This window comes from Silurus aristotelis, assembly GCF_946808225.1.
Source record: "Silurus aristotelis genome assembly, chromosome: 1".
In the NCBI taxonomy this organism is placed as follows: Eukaryota; Metazoa; Chordata; class Actinopteri; order Siluriformes; family Siluridae; genus Silurus; species Silurus aristotelis.
This window is the reverse complement of record NC_139574.1, coordinates 20,189,148-20,206,862: the sequence shown is the minus strand read 5'-3', so window position 1 is coordinate 20,206,862 and position 17,715 is coordinate 20,189,148. Positions and strand designations below refer to the sequence as shown.

The 17,715-nt window shown below is 39.1% G+C and overlaps 1 protein-coding gene across 4 annotated transcripts in view; it reads right to left on the bottom strand.

Annotated features, from left to right (window-relative positions):
- The window catches only part of ascc3 (activating signal cointegrator 1 complex subunit 3), a 162,678-nt gene that overhangs the window by 123,081 nt on the left and 21,882 nt on the right, over positions 1-17,715 (bottom strand). For all 4 annotated transcript variants that reach the window (XM_083550585.1, XM_083550583.1, XM_083550582.1 and 1 more), the window contains exons 4-6: positions 16,646-17,217; positions 11,908-12,028; positions 1,183-1,381 (exon numbers count right to left, since the gene is read on the bottom strand). In XM_083550585.1, coding sequence (XP_083406711.1) covers positions 1,183-1,381; positions 11,908-12,028; positions 16,646-17,217 — 892 coding nt within the window. The remainder of the gene's footprint in view (positions 1-1,182; positions 1,382-11,907; positions 12,029-16,645; positions 17,218-17,715) is intronic.

Genomic DNA, 17,715 nt, shown 5'->3' with positions numbered 1-17,715 from the left:
ATCACTCCTGTCACTCTTCTCCACCCACTCCACCCTGCCTGCACTCTTTTCTTTACTTCTCTAACACACTCTCCATTACTTTGCACTTTTGACCCCAGGTACCTGAACTCCTCCACCTTCACCACCTCTTCTCCCTGCAACCGCACCACTCTACTATCCTCCCTCTCATTCACACACATGTCCAGCGCAAACATCATAGTCAGACAGAGAATTCTGTCTGACCTCGTCCGTCAACCTGTCCATCACCACTGCAAACAAAAAAGGGCTCAGAGCCGATCCTTGATGCAATCCCACCTCCACTTTGAACCAGTCTGCCGTTCCTACTTCACACTTCACTGCTGTCACACTGCCCTGAAACATGTCCTGCACCACCATCACATATTTCTCTGACATACCTGACATCCTTATACAATACTATGCTAATGGAGATGCTAAAGTAAAGCACTACACATAACAAAAAAACTCTAACTTATAAACAACGTTTAAACCATACATTACAACAATCAGGATCTGAGAGATGGCAGGAGTCGTGCTATATTTGTTTGACCGCCCAACGGTAATCCCGCGGGATTTGCATTGGGTCTCCTGGGACCCGCGAGGTCCCAATCCAGCCCTCTAGCGTGATGCATTGTGTCTAACTGCAGTAGAACTGCAACATATAACCTGTTCAGCCTTAACAGCTGCCAATAGAAACTCTTCCACTCACACACACCTTGCTGGATTATTCTACTGTCCTTCGAGCTGTTTATTGACAAAAACATTCAGGTTCAACACAGCCCATGAACTCTGTGCTTTAACTTCACATCTCTGCAGTTACAATGAGCTTTACTTAGAACAAGGCCTGTTTGATGTTAGTGAATCTCTATAGAGACTCTTTACAGAAAGAAAATGGTTGCTTCTCCCTTTTATCACACCTTCCGGGTGGGAAAACAAAGCCTATTGTGTCTTCTCAGATAGCGCAGTGAAAGTTACCTACAGTAGCTAATAACTGCACCTACACAGTGTGCTAACCCAAGCAAAGATGAAACGCTGATACTCCTCAAATTGCGTTGGATACTGATTTTACTCTTTACTCAGATTAAATATACCGAAGTGTCTGTTGCTATAATGAACGCAGGATCTGAGGGTCCACAGAGGAACAGCTTGAAAAGACAAAAAGTGAAGAAGATATCATACGGTTACCTCTGCAGTCTCAGCTCCTTAGGGTCAAGGTAAAAAACCGTTTCCGACGAGTCGCCCTCGTCTACTCGCCTCTCTCTCTTCCTCTCCCTTTTCTCTTCCCGGCGGTAGAGTTTCATCATCTGCCTTTCCTGCTCGGATTGAATGGTCACCTGACAACCATATGTGGGCTTGGCAGACTCCGCATTTTTGAGCATCCCATCTGCGAAACAGAATCGCTCCGTCAAAACTCAGTTTGAAATCAAAGAACTTGCTAATAACACATTGTTAGTAATGTTGTTACAATGTATTAGCACCGTCGCTGCCGTGAACCTTTATATAGCGTCATAAAAACAAACGCACCAGGCAGCATAAAGGCGAGAGCTGCTTTATGAATGGTAGCCTCTCCCTCCGTGCCAGGCGTCCTTAATCGGAACAAAATAACCGCGTGTAAACGTTTTAATATTCATTACGCAACCGTTAGTTCCGGTCCACTAATTTGATTAGTCGAGTGGTGGTCCAAGAGTGCCTCTTTTTCCTAGAAGCGCAATGGGACGTTTCACTGTGTCCAACAAGTAATATTCCACTTCTAGTCTAAAGCAGTTACTACAGCAAAGTTTGCAACATCATCAAGATCAGGGGGGAAATAAAACTCATCAGGTGAAGATGAACAGAATGAGAGGTTCTACAACAGAGCAAAAAAATAAATAAATACAGCATATTTGGCCACACTGGGTCTGAAATGCCCCTCATAATTGTGTGTATGATCACATGCCTAAATCACAGATGTACCGATCTTCATTATAACAGTAGAAACACACCTTTTGCGGTAGTTTTTAAATTTTTGCCCAAGCAGATCTTATATACCTTTACTCTAACAAAGAAAAACTGTCATGAAAATGATCTCTTTTTTTTTTTTTTATTAATCCTACTTCCTATCAGAAACATCACAAAATACCCAGGACTGCTGCTGGCACGCTATTTTTGTTTGGCGGATTGTCATCAACCCAGCAGTAAAACTCTGCTGTGCTTGTTACACTCATCAAGCACCAACACACTACTCATTGTTTACTGCCTGATTTTACTCAGCGTTCAAAATCTCCCTTTTTTTCTAATATTCATAACATCAGCTGTGCATCAAAAAACGAAGCCGACTGTAAAACAGCTCTTGATTAACACGATTCCCCAAATCCAGATGGTCCGATCAGCCAGTGTCCTTAGAAACTATGTGTGTGTGTGTGTGTGTGTGTGTGTGTGTGTGTGTGTGTGTGTGTGTGTGTGTGAAAGAGATTCACCAGCCACTTCAGTTCCCAGTGGTGGACGAAGTACACAAAGCATGTAGTCGAGTTAAAGTAGAGATACAGTAGATAAAATATTACTCCAGTAAAATTGCTCCCTTTAAACTTTCACTTGATTAGAAGTTCAAAAGTATTTTCCATCAAACGCACTTAAGTATCTTTGGTTTATTATGGCTATAATGTTCCTATTATCATTTTTCTCACAAGACTCTGATAATCAACTCAGTTTATATGAAAAGACTGTTACTCTTGGAACAGCAGTCTATTAATAGGCTGATATTAATGAGGCAAACACTGATATTAATTACAATTATCATGAGCACAAAACCTTCTTTTGAACTACTTTAAAAAAAAATTAATAAAAAAATCACGCACATAAGGCCGTGTGTGTTGTGGCAAATTCGAGTCTTTTATTCCTCGCGAAATGTTTTGCTTGCTGTTGCTCAACCCTGATTGGTGGCTTGCTGTGCGCTTGACCAGTTAATGTTAAAGTCTCCCCGAATGGAAACACTTTAGTTAAGCTACTTAAGTACAGTAACTAATTACATGTACTTCCTTACTGTCCACCACTACTGTCTTCCCAGACCTTCCCAGACCTAACCAGACACGTTTAGGTGCGAGTACAATATTTGAGTACAATTCGAGTGTTCGAGTACAATATTCATTGTACAAAGGCCTTGGTTACATTGACACTGTTCCCTCGTACCTGCTCGCTACGACATCTTTGTCTCATCCACTTAAATTCACCCTCAATTATTCTCAAGCTGTCAATCTTTAAGAGATTCAACCAGGTCTAAATTAAATAAAGCCACTTCATATCAGAGAGAAACCAGCACCGAAACTACACTAAAGAGATGCATATTTCCTCATAAATTTTTTCGTTCCCTGCATGACAAATGTACTTGAGGAAAGAATATTTCCAAAAATATCAGACAATAACAGGATTGGTGAGAGTGTGAAATTACCCAGGTCTGCAAGCAGGAAAGCACACTTATTTTCTATTAAATTAGCCAAACCTTCAGTGATATGTTGACACTGCACGAATGGAAGGCCTGGAAGGAATAATCCCTAATCTCATTGACTCTCTGGGAGACACAGGTGAAGCAGTCTAGCCTCAAGACAGTACAAATAGGAGAGGGGTGGGGGGAAGGGGGTGGTTGAGTGGGGGGATCCAGCATTTTGCTGTAACAGGAGAGGGAACGATATGAAACATAACCCAGTCAACAATATTGTGGCAATATCAGCGGCTCAGATATAAAACACGAGAATACGACACACATTCACAGAAAACGGCGAAGTAAATGTAGTTGAAAGGTTATTATGTTATGGGTTTTGCGGTATACCAGTATGATGATATCACCGAATAATATACACACAGTTACGGTGTTATATCAGTTTTGCATTACAAAAAAATCCTACCCCACTTGGGTTAAGATGCCTCACAATGAGCTTTCAGGTGACACAAGAGCATACGCCTTATTTTCAGGACACTCACATCCTGATGATACCAGTGTCACCTAGAAGTCCAAGACAACTAACTTGGCCTTGATCTCTGAGCACGAAGGACATTGTAACTTTCTTTTAAAATCAGTTGTTGACATTTGTAAAGCTCATGTACTGTATGTGGAAGAGGGTAGACAGCGGTTTCTTTCAAGAGTGTTCATTTGTGCTTTTGTACTGTAGCAGAAAAGACTGGCATCATGTTTTTCAAAGGAAATACATGTAAGGAGAGAGGCTAGTAAGTTGGTATTAACTGGGAAATGTCCAATTTGGGAAAAAAACAAATATTAATACTAAAAAAAAACGTTCCTCACCATGTTATAAAACTAAATGTATTATCACCAATTATAAGGTGATTTAATGTAAAGATCTTCTAGATATGTATGTCTTAACATACGTGTAGCTGCAGTATTAGCTGAAAAGCTACAGCTCTTATATACATTTTTCTTATATACATTTTTCAGCAAAATATTGACTGGTCTTCATACAGCTTTAAGTAGGAACTTGAAAATTCAATGTTGAATTTAATATCTGACAGGAACTGAGGTGACAAAGCTTGCCGTTGTTTAACTATAGTGTTTACAGTCTACATTTGAGATGCCCAAACTAGGGGCCTTGAGCCAAAGTTAGCCTGAAGTGACTCTTCATTTAAAAAGTAAAGAATATACTGTAAGTGATTATGAATTAGACAGAATTGGGGAAAAAAAAAAAATAAATAACAAAAAACTAAGAAAAGAAAAGAAAAGAAAAGAAAAGAAAAGAAAAGAAAAGAAAAGAAAAGAAAAGAAAAGAAAAGAAAAGAAAAGAAAAGAAAAATAAGGAGCAGCTTCCTGTGTCTCATTAGAGGACATTCATTTTAGAAGCACATGGCTGAATAGCTCATAGCCTGAAAAGCTATATTAGGCATTGAACTCTAGGTTAAATTGAACTAGAAAACATTTTAAAGTTAAAACGCATAAATGTTTTCTGTTTATTTATTTACAGTAAGCATTATGAAATCATAATTGAGGGGAACCATTGAAACTTTTATTGGAACATAATACAGTTTGGTATAACCCAAATGTTCTTTTTGCCCACGGCCCTCAATCAAGTTGGATTTTAAAAACACTTAAAAGAAAAATGTTCGGGCACCTCTGCTCTATATGCTGTGGATGGATAGATATCGATTAGCAAATGGAACAAACTAATAATATTCAACAACAACAAAAAATGGTGAACGTGAACAAGACACTTATCTTCATCTTTTTTTTTCCTGGCTGTTAATTGAAAAGAGAAAAAGAAAAGAGAGTAAAAATATGGGCATCTTACTGAACCTAGACTACGAATCACTATTTGTGATATCGTATTTTATCAGGCAAGTGCCACAGGCTTCATTACGCCGAGAGTGCGTAAAAAGAATCCATCAATCTGATGATGAAAGGATATGAGCTAATATATTTTAGCTAAAACAAAGGGCCAAGTCAAACTTCAGCCAAACCGCTCAGTCATGCTGCAACCTAACATACATTAACTTGAGAATCAATCGAGGGTTTGATCATAATTTAAAATGAAAGTAACCTCTGTGTACTGCTGTCATATCAGCAGAACGTGAAGATGGCCTAATTAATTATCATTTATACAGCCACATATAGAGATCCTGAATGTGCTCGGTGAAACAACACACACCAGCTGTGCAGCTTGTTGGTTTATTATTTAACAAAATGGTTAATTATCTAGACTACTGAGGAAAACTGCATCTTTCCCATGCTGTTCCCAGCCTGGCTATAAACAGCTGTGTGCCTCCAAGTGACCCAAAGCTATTAGTTTATTACTGTGAGCATAATTCCCACTACATTATCCAGGCTTCTCTATGCATCGCTATTATGTTCACTGTTAGACTCATTGATGTGATACTAATGAACTAATGACTTTAATGCTTATAAATAGAACAGGCTTGTGCGCCGTTATAAATAGTGCCTACATACCAAAGTCTTTTCTGTTTTGTTTTAACGCAAACATGAAACGAATAAACGAGCATGTATTACAGATTGCCATCAATCTTCTATCAAATTCATTACATCAACATCACGTATAAATGTTAAAAGTGCCGCCATGGTTAATCCAAATTTGGTTGAAGATTTTGGTGAAATTATGTTGTCTCCTTCACCTCACCACATTTCTCATGCTTTGCTTACACAAAGCTCCGCCCTCCAGAATCAAACGCAAGATCGAATGCAAGATTAAGGAAGAGACCAATGCCCCATTAGTGATAAATTACTGAGCTAGCATTACACTGATTATATTTAATAGAGGAGACCTGAAACAATCTGACATCAACCACATCTCAATTATCAAGTGTTGATTTCCAAACAGCAAATCAGTAATTCAGGCATCGTTTGACACCATTTGCACACTCAGCCATTCAATGGGTCGTAAGCAAAATGACAGACATGAGAAACTTGGCTCAGGCGTAGTTCCTGCTGCAGAAACAAAGTTTTACTGTCCAAGTTTCTAATGAGTTTTTTTAACTGTCACTTTTGATGTGAACTCATTATTATGGTTAGCTACTGCAGTTATCTAACACTACATACACTATACAGACAACTGTATTGAGACACCTGACTTTTCCACTTATATATTTTCCCTCGAACTTTAAGACCCAAACCTGTTCTAGCAAGACAATGCCTTTGTGCACAAACTGAGCTCCATGAAGTTATGGTTTACATGTGTTGGAGTGGAAGATCTTGAGTGGCCTATAGTGCTATAGAGCTCTTATTGTACCTCAACACTTTTGGGATGAATTGGAAAGCTGAATGCACCCCAGGCCTCCTCACCCCACAGCTGACTTTATTAACCCCCTTATGGCTGAATGATGAGAAATCTCCACAAGCACACACTTAACCGAATGGAACATCTTCCCAGGAGAGTGGAAGTTGTTATAACAACAAATGGGGACTAAATGTGGAATAGGAGGTTCAATTTCATGGTTAGGAATACATATGCTTTTGTCCCTAAATTGTACATTTTTTATAGAGGTTGTTCATTTTGAGCAATTCCTTAATAGACTCTCGAAGTGATAAACATATCTGCTCACTTTATATAAAGCTTTCACTCAAGTATTTCAGGATGTAGGTACTTTTTTAAAGAGGAACATCACAAGTTCTGTATTAACAACAAACCCCTTCATCAGTAATCCATTACCTCAACATGTCAATGCACATTGCCAATGTTTATTTTAGTGTTATGCCATTTCTTTTTTTTAAGGGCTTTTGCTTACAGGAGAATTATCAGGCTGTGCTGCCAAACTGAGATGGGGCAGAGTGAAGGGGTGTTAAAAAGGGCATTAAAAAACAACTACAAGTATTCCTTTGTATACACAGATAAAGCCAACAAACTGTGTTCCCACTGTGTATTCTGACACGATTCTATCAGAACCTGCTTCAACTTCTTCAGCAATTTGAGCTCCAGGAGCTCGTCTGTTGGATCGGACCACACTTCGCTCCCCATGTGCATCAATGAGCCTGTCGCCGGTTCACCACTTTTCCTTCTTTGGACCACCTTTGATAGATACTGACCACTGCAGACTAGGAACATCCCACAAGAGCTGCAGTTTTGGAGATGCTCCGACCCAGTCGTCTGGCCGCCACAATCCAACTCACTCAAATCCTTACACTTGCCAATTTTTCCTGACGTATAATGTTCTATATATTTTCCGGGTTGTTCTTACTTTTAGAAGATATTGTGATTTGTGGTGAGAGTAGGGAGCATCTTGGGAAGAGCCTGGAGGGGTGGAGGTACATGCTGGAGAGAAGGGGAATGAAAGTCAGTAGGAGTAAGGCAAAGTACATGTGTGTGAAATGAGAGGGAGGGCAGTGGAGGGGTGCGGTTGCAGAGAGAAGAGGTGGAGAAGGTGGAGGAGTTCAGGTAACTGGGGTCAACAGTGCATAGTAATGGAGAGTGTGTTAGAGAAGTAAAGAAAAGAGTGCAGGCAGGGTGGAGTGGGTGAAGAAGAGTGGCAGGAGTGATTTGTGATAGTAGGGTATCTGCAAGAATGAAAGGGAAAGTTTATAGGACTGTGGTGAGACCTGTGATGTTGTATGGATTAGAAACAGTGGCATTGAGTAAAACACAGGAGGTGGAGCTGGAGGTAGCAGAGCTGAAGATGTTGAGGTTTTTGTTGGGAGTGACGAGGATGGACAGGATTAGAAATGAGTTTATTAGAGGGACAGTGCATGTAGGATGTTTAGGGGATAAAGTGAGAGAAGCTCAATTGAGATGGTTTGGACATGTGCAGAGGAGGGACATGGGGTATATCAGTAAGAGAATGCTGAGGATGAAGCCACCAGGAAGCAGGAAAAAAGGAAGACCAAGGAGGAGGTTTATGGATGTGGTGAGGGAAGACATGCAGGTAGTTGGTTTGAAAGAGACAGATGTAGATGACGGGGGGGGGAGTTGGGTATGGAGACAGATGATCCGCTGTGGGACCCCTAATGGGAGCAGCCAAAAGATAAAGAAGTTCTTACTTTTAGAAATAATTAAAAAAAAATCTCCTGCATTGATTTTCAATTTGTAAATTCAAATTTTTTTAACCTGTGCATTAAATATGCCCCAGTCTGTCATCACCTCTGAAACAAGGATTCTCACGTCATATTATACATTTCTGTCTCGTTCTTAAAGCTATCCTGAAGAAGCCAGTTTCTTCCCTAAATAATATTTCCAGCCTGCAAATCTAATTTCTCCCGCACTCTAGTTCTAGGCTTGTCCATCCGCTCACTGACAGCGATGGACCATCAATACTCAAAAGGTTCTTTTGAATTTTTCATGCTGTCTCTGACACCCACTCTCCCACCCCGTGATTTCCATCTCAAAGGCAACTCTTCTCTTTTTCCTCAGCACTGCATTTGGGACACGGTCACATCTGTATCTCCACACTCCTGTGTTGACACTGGGCTTGTGTGAAACTGCACCACTGTTTCTTCCTTCCTCTCTTTGATGTGTCTCTGTTTCTCCTGGATTTTGGCTTTACTGTGCAAGTGCATGTACTCTCCATTACACTGCATGAGACCGAGCCTATTTCTGCATCATGGCTGTGTTGCAACATTACTTATTAAACCCCCTGTGGAGCAATTACCAAGAAAAAGCCTTAGTGATTTCTTTTTCTTCTCTCGCTCTCCTTTTTACTGTTTTTAGCTTTGCATTAGCAACTACAGCATGGAATCCCATACAGAAAAAAGGATCAATCCTTCAAAAACGTGATGTCGAAAGCTACAATATTTGAGCACTTCGGTGGCGAAAACACAAAGACATTGCCCAATGCTTGTTGGAACACCAGGAAAACAACATGAGGCAAGTTCTTGCAAAGGATTGTGTGTTTGCTCGCTGCCATTCCTAAGCTGCAGGGAAAAGTGCAGACCGCGTTGTGGTGAAAAACACATGGTAGATGGTAGCGATGGTAGCGAAGCTTCACGATGAGACTGATAGAAGGTATTAATTGAATAGAGTGCTTATCTACTTGAACAGAACAAATATTATGAATGGTTTACGGGAAAAAACACAATGATCAAAAACACAATGATCAATGTATAAGGTAGTTTCTTCTGTATTAAAAAAATATATTAATTATTAATTAATTAATTATTTAATTAAAAAGTCCATACTGTTTACTAATTATACAACCAAAATCCAGGGGTAATAATCTGACCTTGTATCTAGCGCCAAAATAATTCTGCACAAAGCTTAGTGAAAAGGTTAAAGGGTTTCGCATTCGTAGCATTTAACGCTGGACCCCTACAAAAAAAAGAGCATGAACGGTTACAGCTAATCAGCTCTTGACAAGCCTACACAATGAAAACCCACCTCCCTTAATGCGATGCAAAGAGTGGGCAATTACATCAACGGCTTTTAGCCTGTCTGTTTGACCTCTACCCATGGTTGTCAAGGTAACTCTCATCTGGCAAGTGAACTTTTTTTGACTAGCCAGAATCCCATTTAGCTGTTTTTGACAGCGCATGTCTGTCAGCTATAGAACTGGAATAAGAACAGAACAGAAAACAGGACTATTTGAATGAAAGGCAGACATACAGAAACACAGAAAGAAAGAAAAAAAAATTTAGATAGAGGAATGAAAGAAGATCAGTGCTGAGCTCTTCAAAATTTTACCGACATGTTCATCTCCATGTATCGCAAAGTCAATATAAAACCTCCAGACCTTTATACTGGGTGCTTCTTGCCTAAGTAATAGGTGCTGAATAAGGTTAGCTACATCGTCAACAAGGTTTATAATGTCTTATAATCCAACTGTCCTTAATGCATTTATAGCAGTAAAGAAAACACACTGGCACACTGAGGTTCACAGGACCAATTCATATAATCACCAGGAAGTAAGGAGTATTTTCAAATAATCACTGAATAAAATGCTGAAAAAAAATTCTAGTGCAAAAGTAAGAAAATGTTATAGCATAAAGTTATTATAGCATATTGTTATTATATAAAGCTGTCTCACAAAGCCTTGATGCAAAAAAAAACAAAAAAACAAAAATGGAAGGCACACAGGAATTTTTTTTTTCAAAAGCACATATTTGATAAATGCGTACTTCTCATTTGTGAAATTAGAAAATCGCTAAAAATAAATAAACAAATAAAAAGACAAAAGTTTCTCCAAACTTCAATCAGATGCCAAAAAGCAAAACGCTTAAGAATGCGGCTTTGCCAACTTTCCTATTATTTGATTAAATTGGTAGCTGGTCAGACCAAGCTGGAGTTTTCAGCAAAAAAATATTAATAATTAAATAAAATAAAACTACATTTTATTTAATATTTCTAGGTATTTTCTAAGTGCTTACAAAGCAATCATAATTCTAGAAACTGTTTGTCTTATCTCCTATCAATGTCTCATCATGTTTGTATAATACACATGGATTAGGAAATGAAGCCATTTCACACCTACTGTATTCGTTCATCTAAAATCACAGCCAAACTGATACTTTTAGTTGATCTGCTTTGGGTTTGGTTGAACATTGCACCGATATATAATATATACATAACCGCAAATGCATTAACTGAAAACACTATATTGTCAAAAGTTTGTGGACACCTGGGCATAGGTATGGCATGTGCTTATTGAGCATTAGTCTCAATTTGCTCTTCTAATTCCCTCCACTTTTCTGGGAAGATGTTCCCCTAGTTTTTGGAGTGTGCTTGTGGACATTTATGTAAAGTCAAGTATTGATGTAGGGTGAGGAGGCCTGGGGTGCAGTCAGTGTTCACATTCATCTCAAAGGTGTTCAATATTGTTAAGATTAGAGCTCTGTAGCAGACCGCTCAAGATCCTTCTCTCCAAAGCATGTAAACCAAATCGTCATAGAGCTCGCTTTGTGAACAGGCCATGCTGGAACAGGTCTGGGTTGCCAAGTTCACGTGATCGCAAGATTTTATTATACCGCACCAAACATCCATTCTATACAATTGTGTGCCTCCAGCTTTGTGGTAACAGTTTAAAAAACAACCACATATGGTACAAAAAGGTCAGGTTTCCCAATACTTTTGTCGATATAGTGTACGTATAAATCAAAGTGGCTAAAAATACACAAACCAAAAAACTAATAAATAACTAGTGCTATATACATAAATACCAAAATAATGTAATAATACTTTCTCTGCGGCCGGATATAAAGAAATTGTGTTTGCTGCATTAAATGGAGTGTGAAAAAAATCCGTGAAAAGATTTAAATATGCCAGGACTGGATGTAAAGACACTCAGCGCTGCATATGTAAAAAGCACACTCATTTTTCCTATTTGCGATTCTTGATGCATACAAAGTGCTCTGTGGTTGAAATGAAAAAAATATGCGTCTGTTTCCTGTGCGTTTCTTTGTGCCGTGTGCACTTAATCAGTGAATATGAATGCTAGAGTAGTAGCTAAGCATGGCAGTTGTGTCTCGTTGTTTTGACGCTAGCAGACTACACGACTCACCTGGCGGGTAGCTGATTCTGCTGTCTGGGGGCACAGACAGAAGAGAGTCCACAATATCAGACCTTTTCTGGAGGAGTGTCGAGATCATCTCAAATCCCTCAGGACCAAGAAACTCAAACAGCTGAGTGGATGAGACATAGAAAAGAGAGATAGAGATAGAGATAGAGAGAGAGAGAGAGAGAGAGAGAGAGAGAGAGAGAGAGAGAGAGAGAGAGAGAGAGAGAGAGAGAAAGAGACAGAGAGAAAGATTGTCATCAGTGCATCAAGCCATATGCATGAAAAAAAGAATTAATATGTATCCCATATATGCAGCCAAAAACATCGCCCTCTCTATACGCCAAACGTGAGCACTTGGTAGTCATTATCTCCCACATTTCTAAATCTGGAGCAGAATCTCATCTGCTGTACAGTCTGCTGAACACAGACAGTGGCAGAAAAACAAAACAAAGCACACAGTTAGTGCCAGAAATAATGACGGGTAAATAAAACTTTAGTAATTTTTTATATATATATATATATATATATATATATATATATATATATATATATATATATATATATATATATATATAAAATTAAAAAATATATTTGTTGTTAGTTTTCTTAAGCTCATAATAAAACAATAAGAGAGATTTGTGTCAATTATTGGCACCCTTACATTTTTTCAAAGAAAGAAAACGCAATTGAAATGTCATATTATTTGTAACTCTTCAGGAATTCTTACGTAGTCATCCACAACTTCCTGTTTCACTGGTGGAGAAACAGGAGGTGAGACAGGGTTTATTCATTCAGTTATTCATCACAATGGAATGAAATGAGAGAAAAAGAAGTCTGCTGACTTTCATAAATCATGACAACAATAAAAATAAATGCATGACTAAAACAATGACTATATTTCACAATAATATGTATGTTCTAAACTCCTGCCAGTGAGGAAGAAGTTTAGAGATGCAAAAAGCTGAGATTTGAAGAAGCATCCACAAAGCAAACACACTACTTCAAAAGTGCTTTCCTTTATCTGACCACAAACATGGAGTTGCTTGACTAGAACCAGTATTTATGGATAACTAAAAATATAGTTTGATTTTTTGTTGTTGTTTTGTTTTTGTTTTGTTTTTTTAAACCATTGCACACTCAAAGTGGTTTTGGCATATAGACAAAGGGATTACACAGAAGAGAAAATAACCCTTATTTTTCATTATGGTAAGGGATCTAGAAGGGGTGTTTTTAAAAAGCTCTGGGAAGTTTAGTATGTTTAGTATGTAAGCACTAGTATATTTTAGAAATGACCTTTGCATAAGGAGTTATAACTGGATCTGCAAGCTGACCGATGATTTTAAACATATTATTTATAGAAACAATAAAAATGTTGTTTAAAAAAAAAATGGCTTTTGGAATAGGGGAGTCGAGAACAGAGGAAATAAAACACTGTAGGACCTGGAGAGTTTCTGTACTGAGGAGTCTCGGAGTACTTGCTCGTATTTTCAAAGAGCGATTGAGTTTACTAACCACAAAAGTCTCTTCACCACCCTTGTTTTAAACCCATTTTCAGAGAGAGCGCCAATAATTTTGAAGATGACTGCTCGTGGAAACTGACTGGCATGTAAAAGGGCATTGTAACCTTACAGACTCATTTCAGTATTCGTATATGGCAGAGTATTTATTTACAGAAAATACAGAGGGGTGAAGCAGACAAGTCCCCTAATCAACTGATTCTTTCTAGAAAATCTGATGATCTAAAATCCCCAGCTGGAGTCACATTTTTTGGCATCCCTACAACAGTAAGCTAAACAATTCCTTTCAAGGCACACACACAAACACACACATATATGTGTCATGTGTGGGCTGTAAGTTCATGTTATACAGCTGCCTACACAGAGCACATTTAAAATTCTGTATATTCTTTTTTGTTGTCTTTTTCATTTGGCAATAACAGAATTTTGGAGTCCTGGAACAGGAAGATCCGTCTCACAGATTCAGGGTTTCCAGTTTGCTTTTGTGCTCTGGTTAATGGTGTTCTTCCAATTGCCCCAATGTCTGTGTGGGTGTCATCTGGGTTCTCCTCTCATAAACATGTTAGCCGGCTACATACATATGTGTGAATGTGTGGTATCTCATGGAGGATGTAATGCTCATCTTGCAACTAGTGTTCATTATTTATCCACTGTGACCCTGAACAGGACAGAATAGCAACTGAAGAAGAATGAATGCAAAGTTGATTTACTGTTAGCAAAATAAAACATGTAAGCATTGAGTGGACGGGGGGGGAATTTGAAGTGAAGACGGATGCAAATACTTGCAAAGTGAAGGCTTTTTAAATATTGGTAGATTCTTTTGTGGTGCTGATTTTCAGATGCATAGATATTCGATCTTCCCTGTTGTAAGAGTTCAGTTTTAACTACCTTTGTATTGATGTTTGAAATTCGGTTAAGGTGCTTGACTCGGCTTGTTGCAAGATTACTTTTCTTGTCAAAAGAAAACTGTATTGTATCCTAAATGGCATTTGTGTTGCTCCATTTTGCATTGTAATAAAGTGCAAAGTTTTACAGCACAATATACAAAGTACAAAGCTATCATTCCTTATCATCAAATGGCTCACTACTCACCCCTCCTCAACCCCCCCCCCACCCCGACTCCAAATAGGCAGCATTTGCTGTTGCAGCAGCTGCCATTTTTAAAGCACAAATGTAAAAAATTTAAAAGCTGGGTTCTACTATTTGTATGCCCTCCCCTCTACCTCCGTCAAGCTTAAGGGCAGTAAGTGAAAATGCTTTCAACTTTGCCATTAACTTTAGAGTCACTCGCAAAAGAGAAGCATAGTGGGCCTTGTAGACAAAGGGCATCCCACATCTGAAGGCGCCAGTGGGAGAGTGAGGTGCCAAATGTCAGCTACGTGAGAAACTTAAAAAAAAAAAAACAATAAAAAAAAAATAATAATAAATAAAATTGCAGGTGGTACACAATAAGACTCGGAAGAGGTTTAGTTCAAGTTACACAACAGTCAGCTGATTATAGATAAGAAAGAAAGAGAAAAGGGAGGGAGGGAGGGAGGGAGGGAGGGAGGGAGGGAGGGGAGGGAAGAAAGAAAGAAAGAGAAAAAGGAGGAAGGGAGGGAGGGAAGAAAGAAAGAAAGAAAGAAAGAAAGAAAGAAAGAAAGAAAGAAAGAAAGAAAGAAAGAAAGAAAGAAAGAAAGAAAGAAAGAAAGAAAGAAAGAAAGAAAGAAAGAGAAAAAGGAGGAAGGGAGGGAGGGAAGAAAGAAAGAAAGAAAGAAAGAAAGAAAGAAAGAAAGAAAGAAAGAAAGAAAGAAAGAAAGAAAGAAAGAAAGAAAGAAAGAAAGAAAGAAAGAAAGGGGAGGGAGGGAGGAAGGGAGGGAAGAAAGAAAGAAAGAAAGGAGGGGGGGGGAGGAAGAAATGTGACAGGATTTGTGGATAAACTATAAATAATATCAATTAATATTACACACTAATAAACATTATAATGTTGTAATATTTGCTATTTGAGGACTTTTGGAGCGCAGACTTTAACATTCATGGGCTTTTTAATCATTGCACTCCAGATTAAATCCCCCTGGAATGTGATGTGAACAGCATACAAAGCCTTATATTAACCTGTGCTTCCAATATTGTAGGACACCAGATTGACACACACCCCCATATCGGTCAGATAGTTATGTCCACACGTTATGTCCACATTTGTCCACACATTCACTATATGGACAATAGTTTGTGAACACCTGACCATAAGAATTGTATAATAGAGGGAGTTTCTCCTTGGCACAGTCGCCCCAGACTGCTCATCAGGGATAAACACGCATCATTCCCTTTCATTCTTAAGCTCTGTAAAGCTGCTTTGAGATAATGTCCATGGTGAGAAGCACTATAGAAATAAACTTGAACTTGAACTCTTCTAGGAAGATGTTCAAGGGGACAGGGAACGTGAGGAGGAATTTGGGTGCAGTCAGCATTTAAATTCATCTTAAAGGTGTTCAGTAGGGTTGAGGTCAGAGGCAACTCAAGATCTTCTCCAAAACCATGAAGCTTTGGAGCATTGTCATGCTGGAACAGGTTTGGGAAAGAAAGAAAGAAAGAAAGAAAGAAAGAAAGAAAGAAAGAAAGAAAGAAAGAAAGAAAGAAAGAAAGAAAGAAAGAAAGAAAGAAAGAAAGAAAGAAAGAAAGAAAGAAAGAAAGAAAGAAAGAAAGAAAGAAAGAAAGAAAGAAAGAAAGAAAGAAAGAAAGAAAGAAAGAAAGAAAGGGGAGGGAGGGAGGAAGAAAGAAAGAAAGAAAGAAAGAAAGAAAGAAAGGGGAGGGAGGGAGGAAGAAAGAAAGAAAGAAAGAAAGAAAGAAAGAAAGAAAGAAAGAAAGAAAGAAAGAAAGAAAGAAAGAAAGAAAGAAAGAAAGAAAGAAAGAAAGAAAGAAAGAAAGAAAGAAAGAAAGAAAGAAAGAAAGGAGGGAGGGAGGGAGGGAGGGAGGGAGGGAGGGAGGGAGGGAGGAAAGAAAGAAGGAAAGATGCCGTTCAAGGATGTGAAAATAGAAACTAAAAAAATTATTTCCCTAATAATCCACAACTGTTACTACAGTTTTCTATGAAAAGATTTATATAAGATGGTATAGTTCACCTCAATAATGACTATTTTCCCCATAACAAACTTTTTTTCCCCTCAAAACAGTAGATGAGTATGTATTTTGGGGGAAGCTGTGCTCTCTACATGCCAAGTGTAGATCCAAGTGTAGGCTCTTACCTCATTCTGAAGTTCATCATCACTCCTGGGGGAAGCCAGCATCTCAAACAGTGAGGTACACAGCTCCTCCACACTGGACGAACCCATGTTGCCTCCACTCAGGTACTTCTCCACCTCACTTCTAAGGATGGAGCGGTCAGCACTGCTGCTCTGCTTCACGGACTGTGCTCCAGCACTCTCTAAACCAATGCTACGCCCGCCGGCATGGTTGCTCAAAAAGCTGTTGAAGTCCAGACTTGGCCCGTCACCTTTGTCCTCGTCTAACGGGAGACTATCTGAACTGTCTAAGGCATACGTCTCAAAAGAGAAGGTGATGTTCTGTCCAAAATACGTGCCGGGAGACTTGTTTGACGTCTGGGTCTGGATGAAAGCTTCCACCTGGGACTCTCCGTGCTGAGCCACCAGCTGGCTGACTGCAGCACAGGCACTTTCGACTGCTGAAGCCGGGAAAGGTCCGAACATCTGCTTAATAGCCCGGGTCTCTTCATGGCTGACCTGCTCTTTGTTCTGGAACGTCTTGAACAAGAAAACTGCAGCACTTTCGATGGCATCCTGTCCGGAATCTGCACCCACTGCAAAGTTCACAGAGAACACAGAAAACCCAGTGATTACTATGTAGACCCACAAAAGAAGAAAGTGCCTCTGTACCATGTGAGAAAACAATTAAACCCCCTTTCACGTGACTGCTCATGCATTTACAGCTGAAGAAAGATTTCAACCAAACGCTAGCCACAGAAATTTTTAACAATGCGAGTGAAAGGGGGCTTAATGTCCAATTAAAGGAGGAAATATGACCAAAAGATGGGAAGATGAGGATTTTTGGCCAATTAAAATTCTCGGAATGCAGCTCGCTCTCTATCTACCGCTCATTGTCTATAAGTAATTGCTCATTTCTGTGCGTTTTAAAACGTGGAAACGTGGAGAACGGTACTTTATTCTTGATGTGGACGTCTCCGAGTGGACTGTTTACAGAATGCAGAAAGGGACACTGTATAAACTGTATTCGATATGCAATCACACCTTAGTACTTTTAGCATAACAAAAATTTCAGCTATGAAATATTTGTTTTC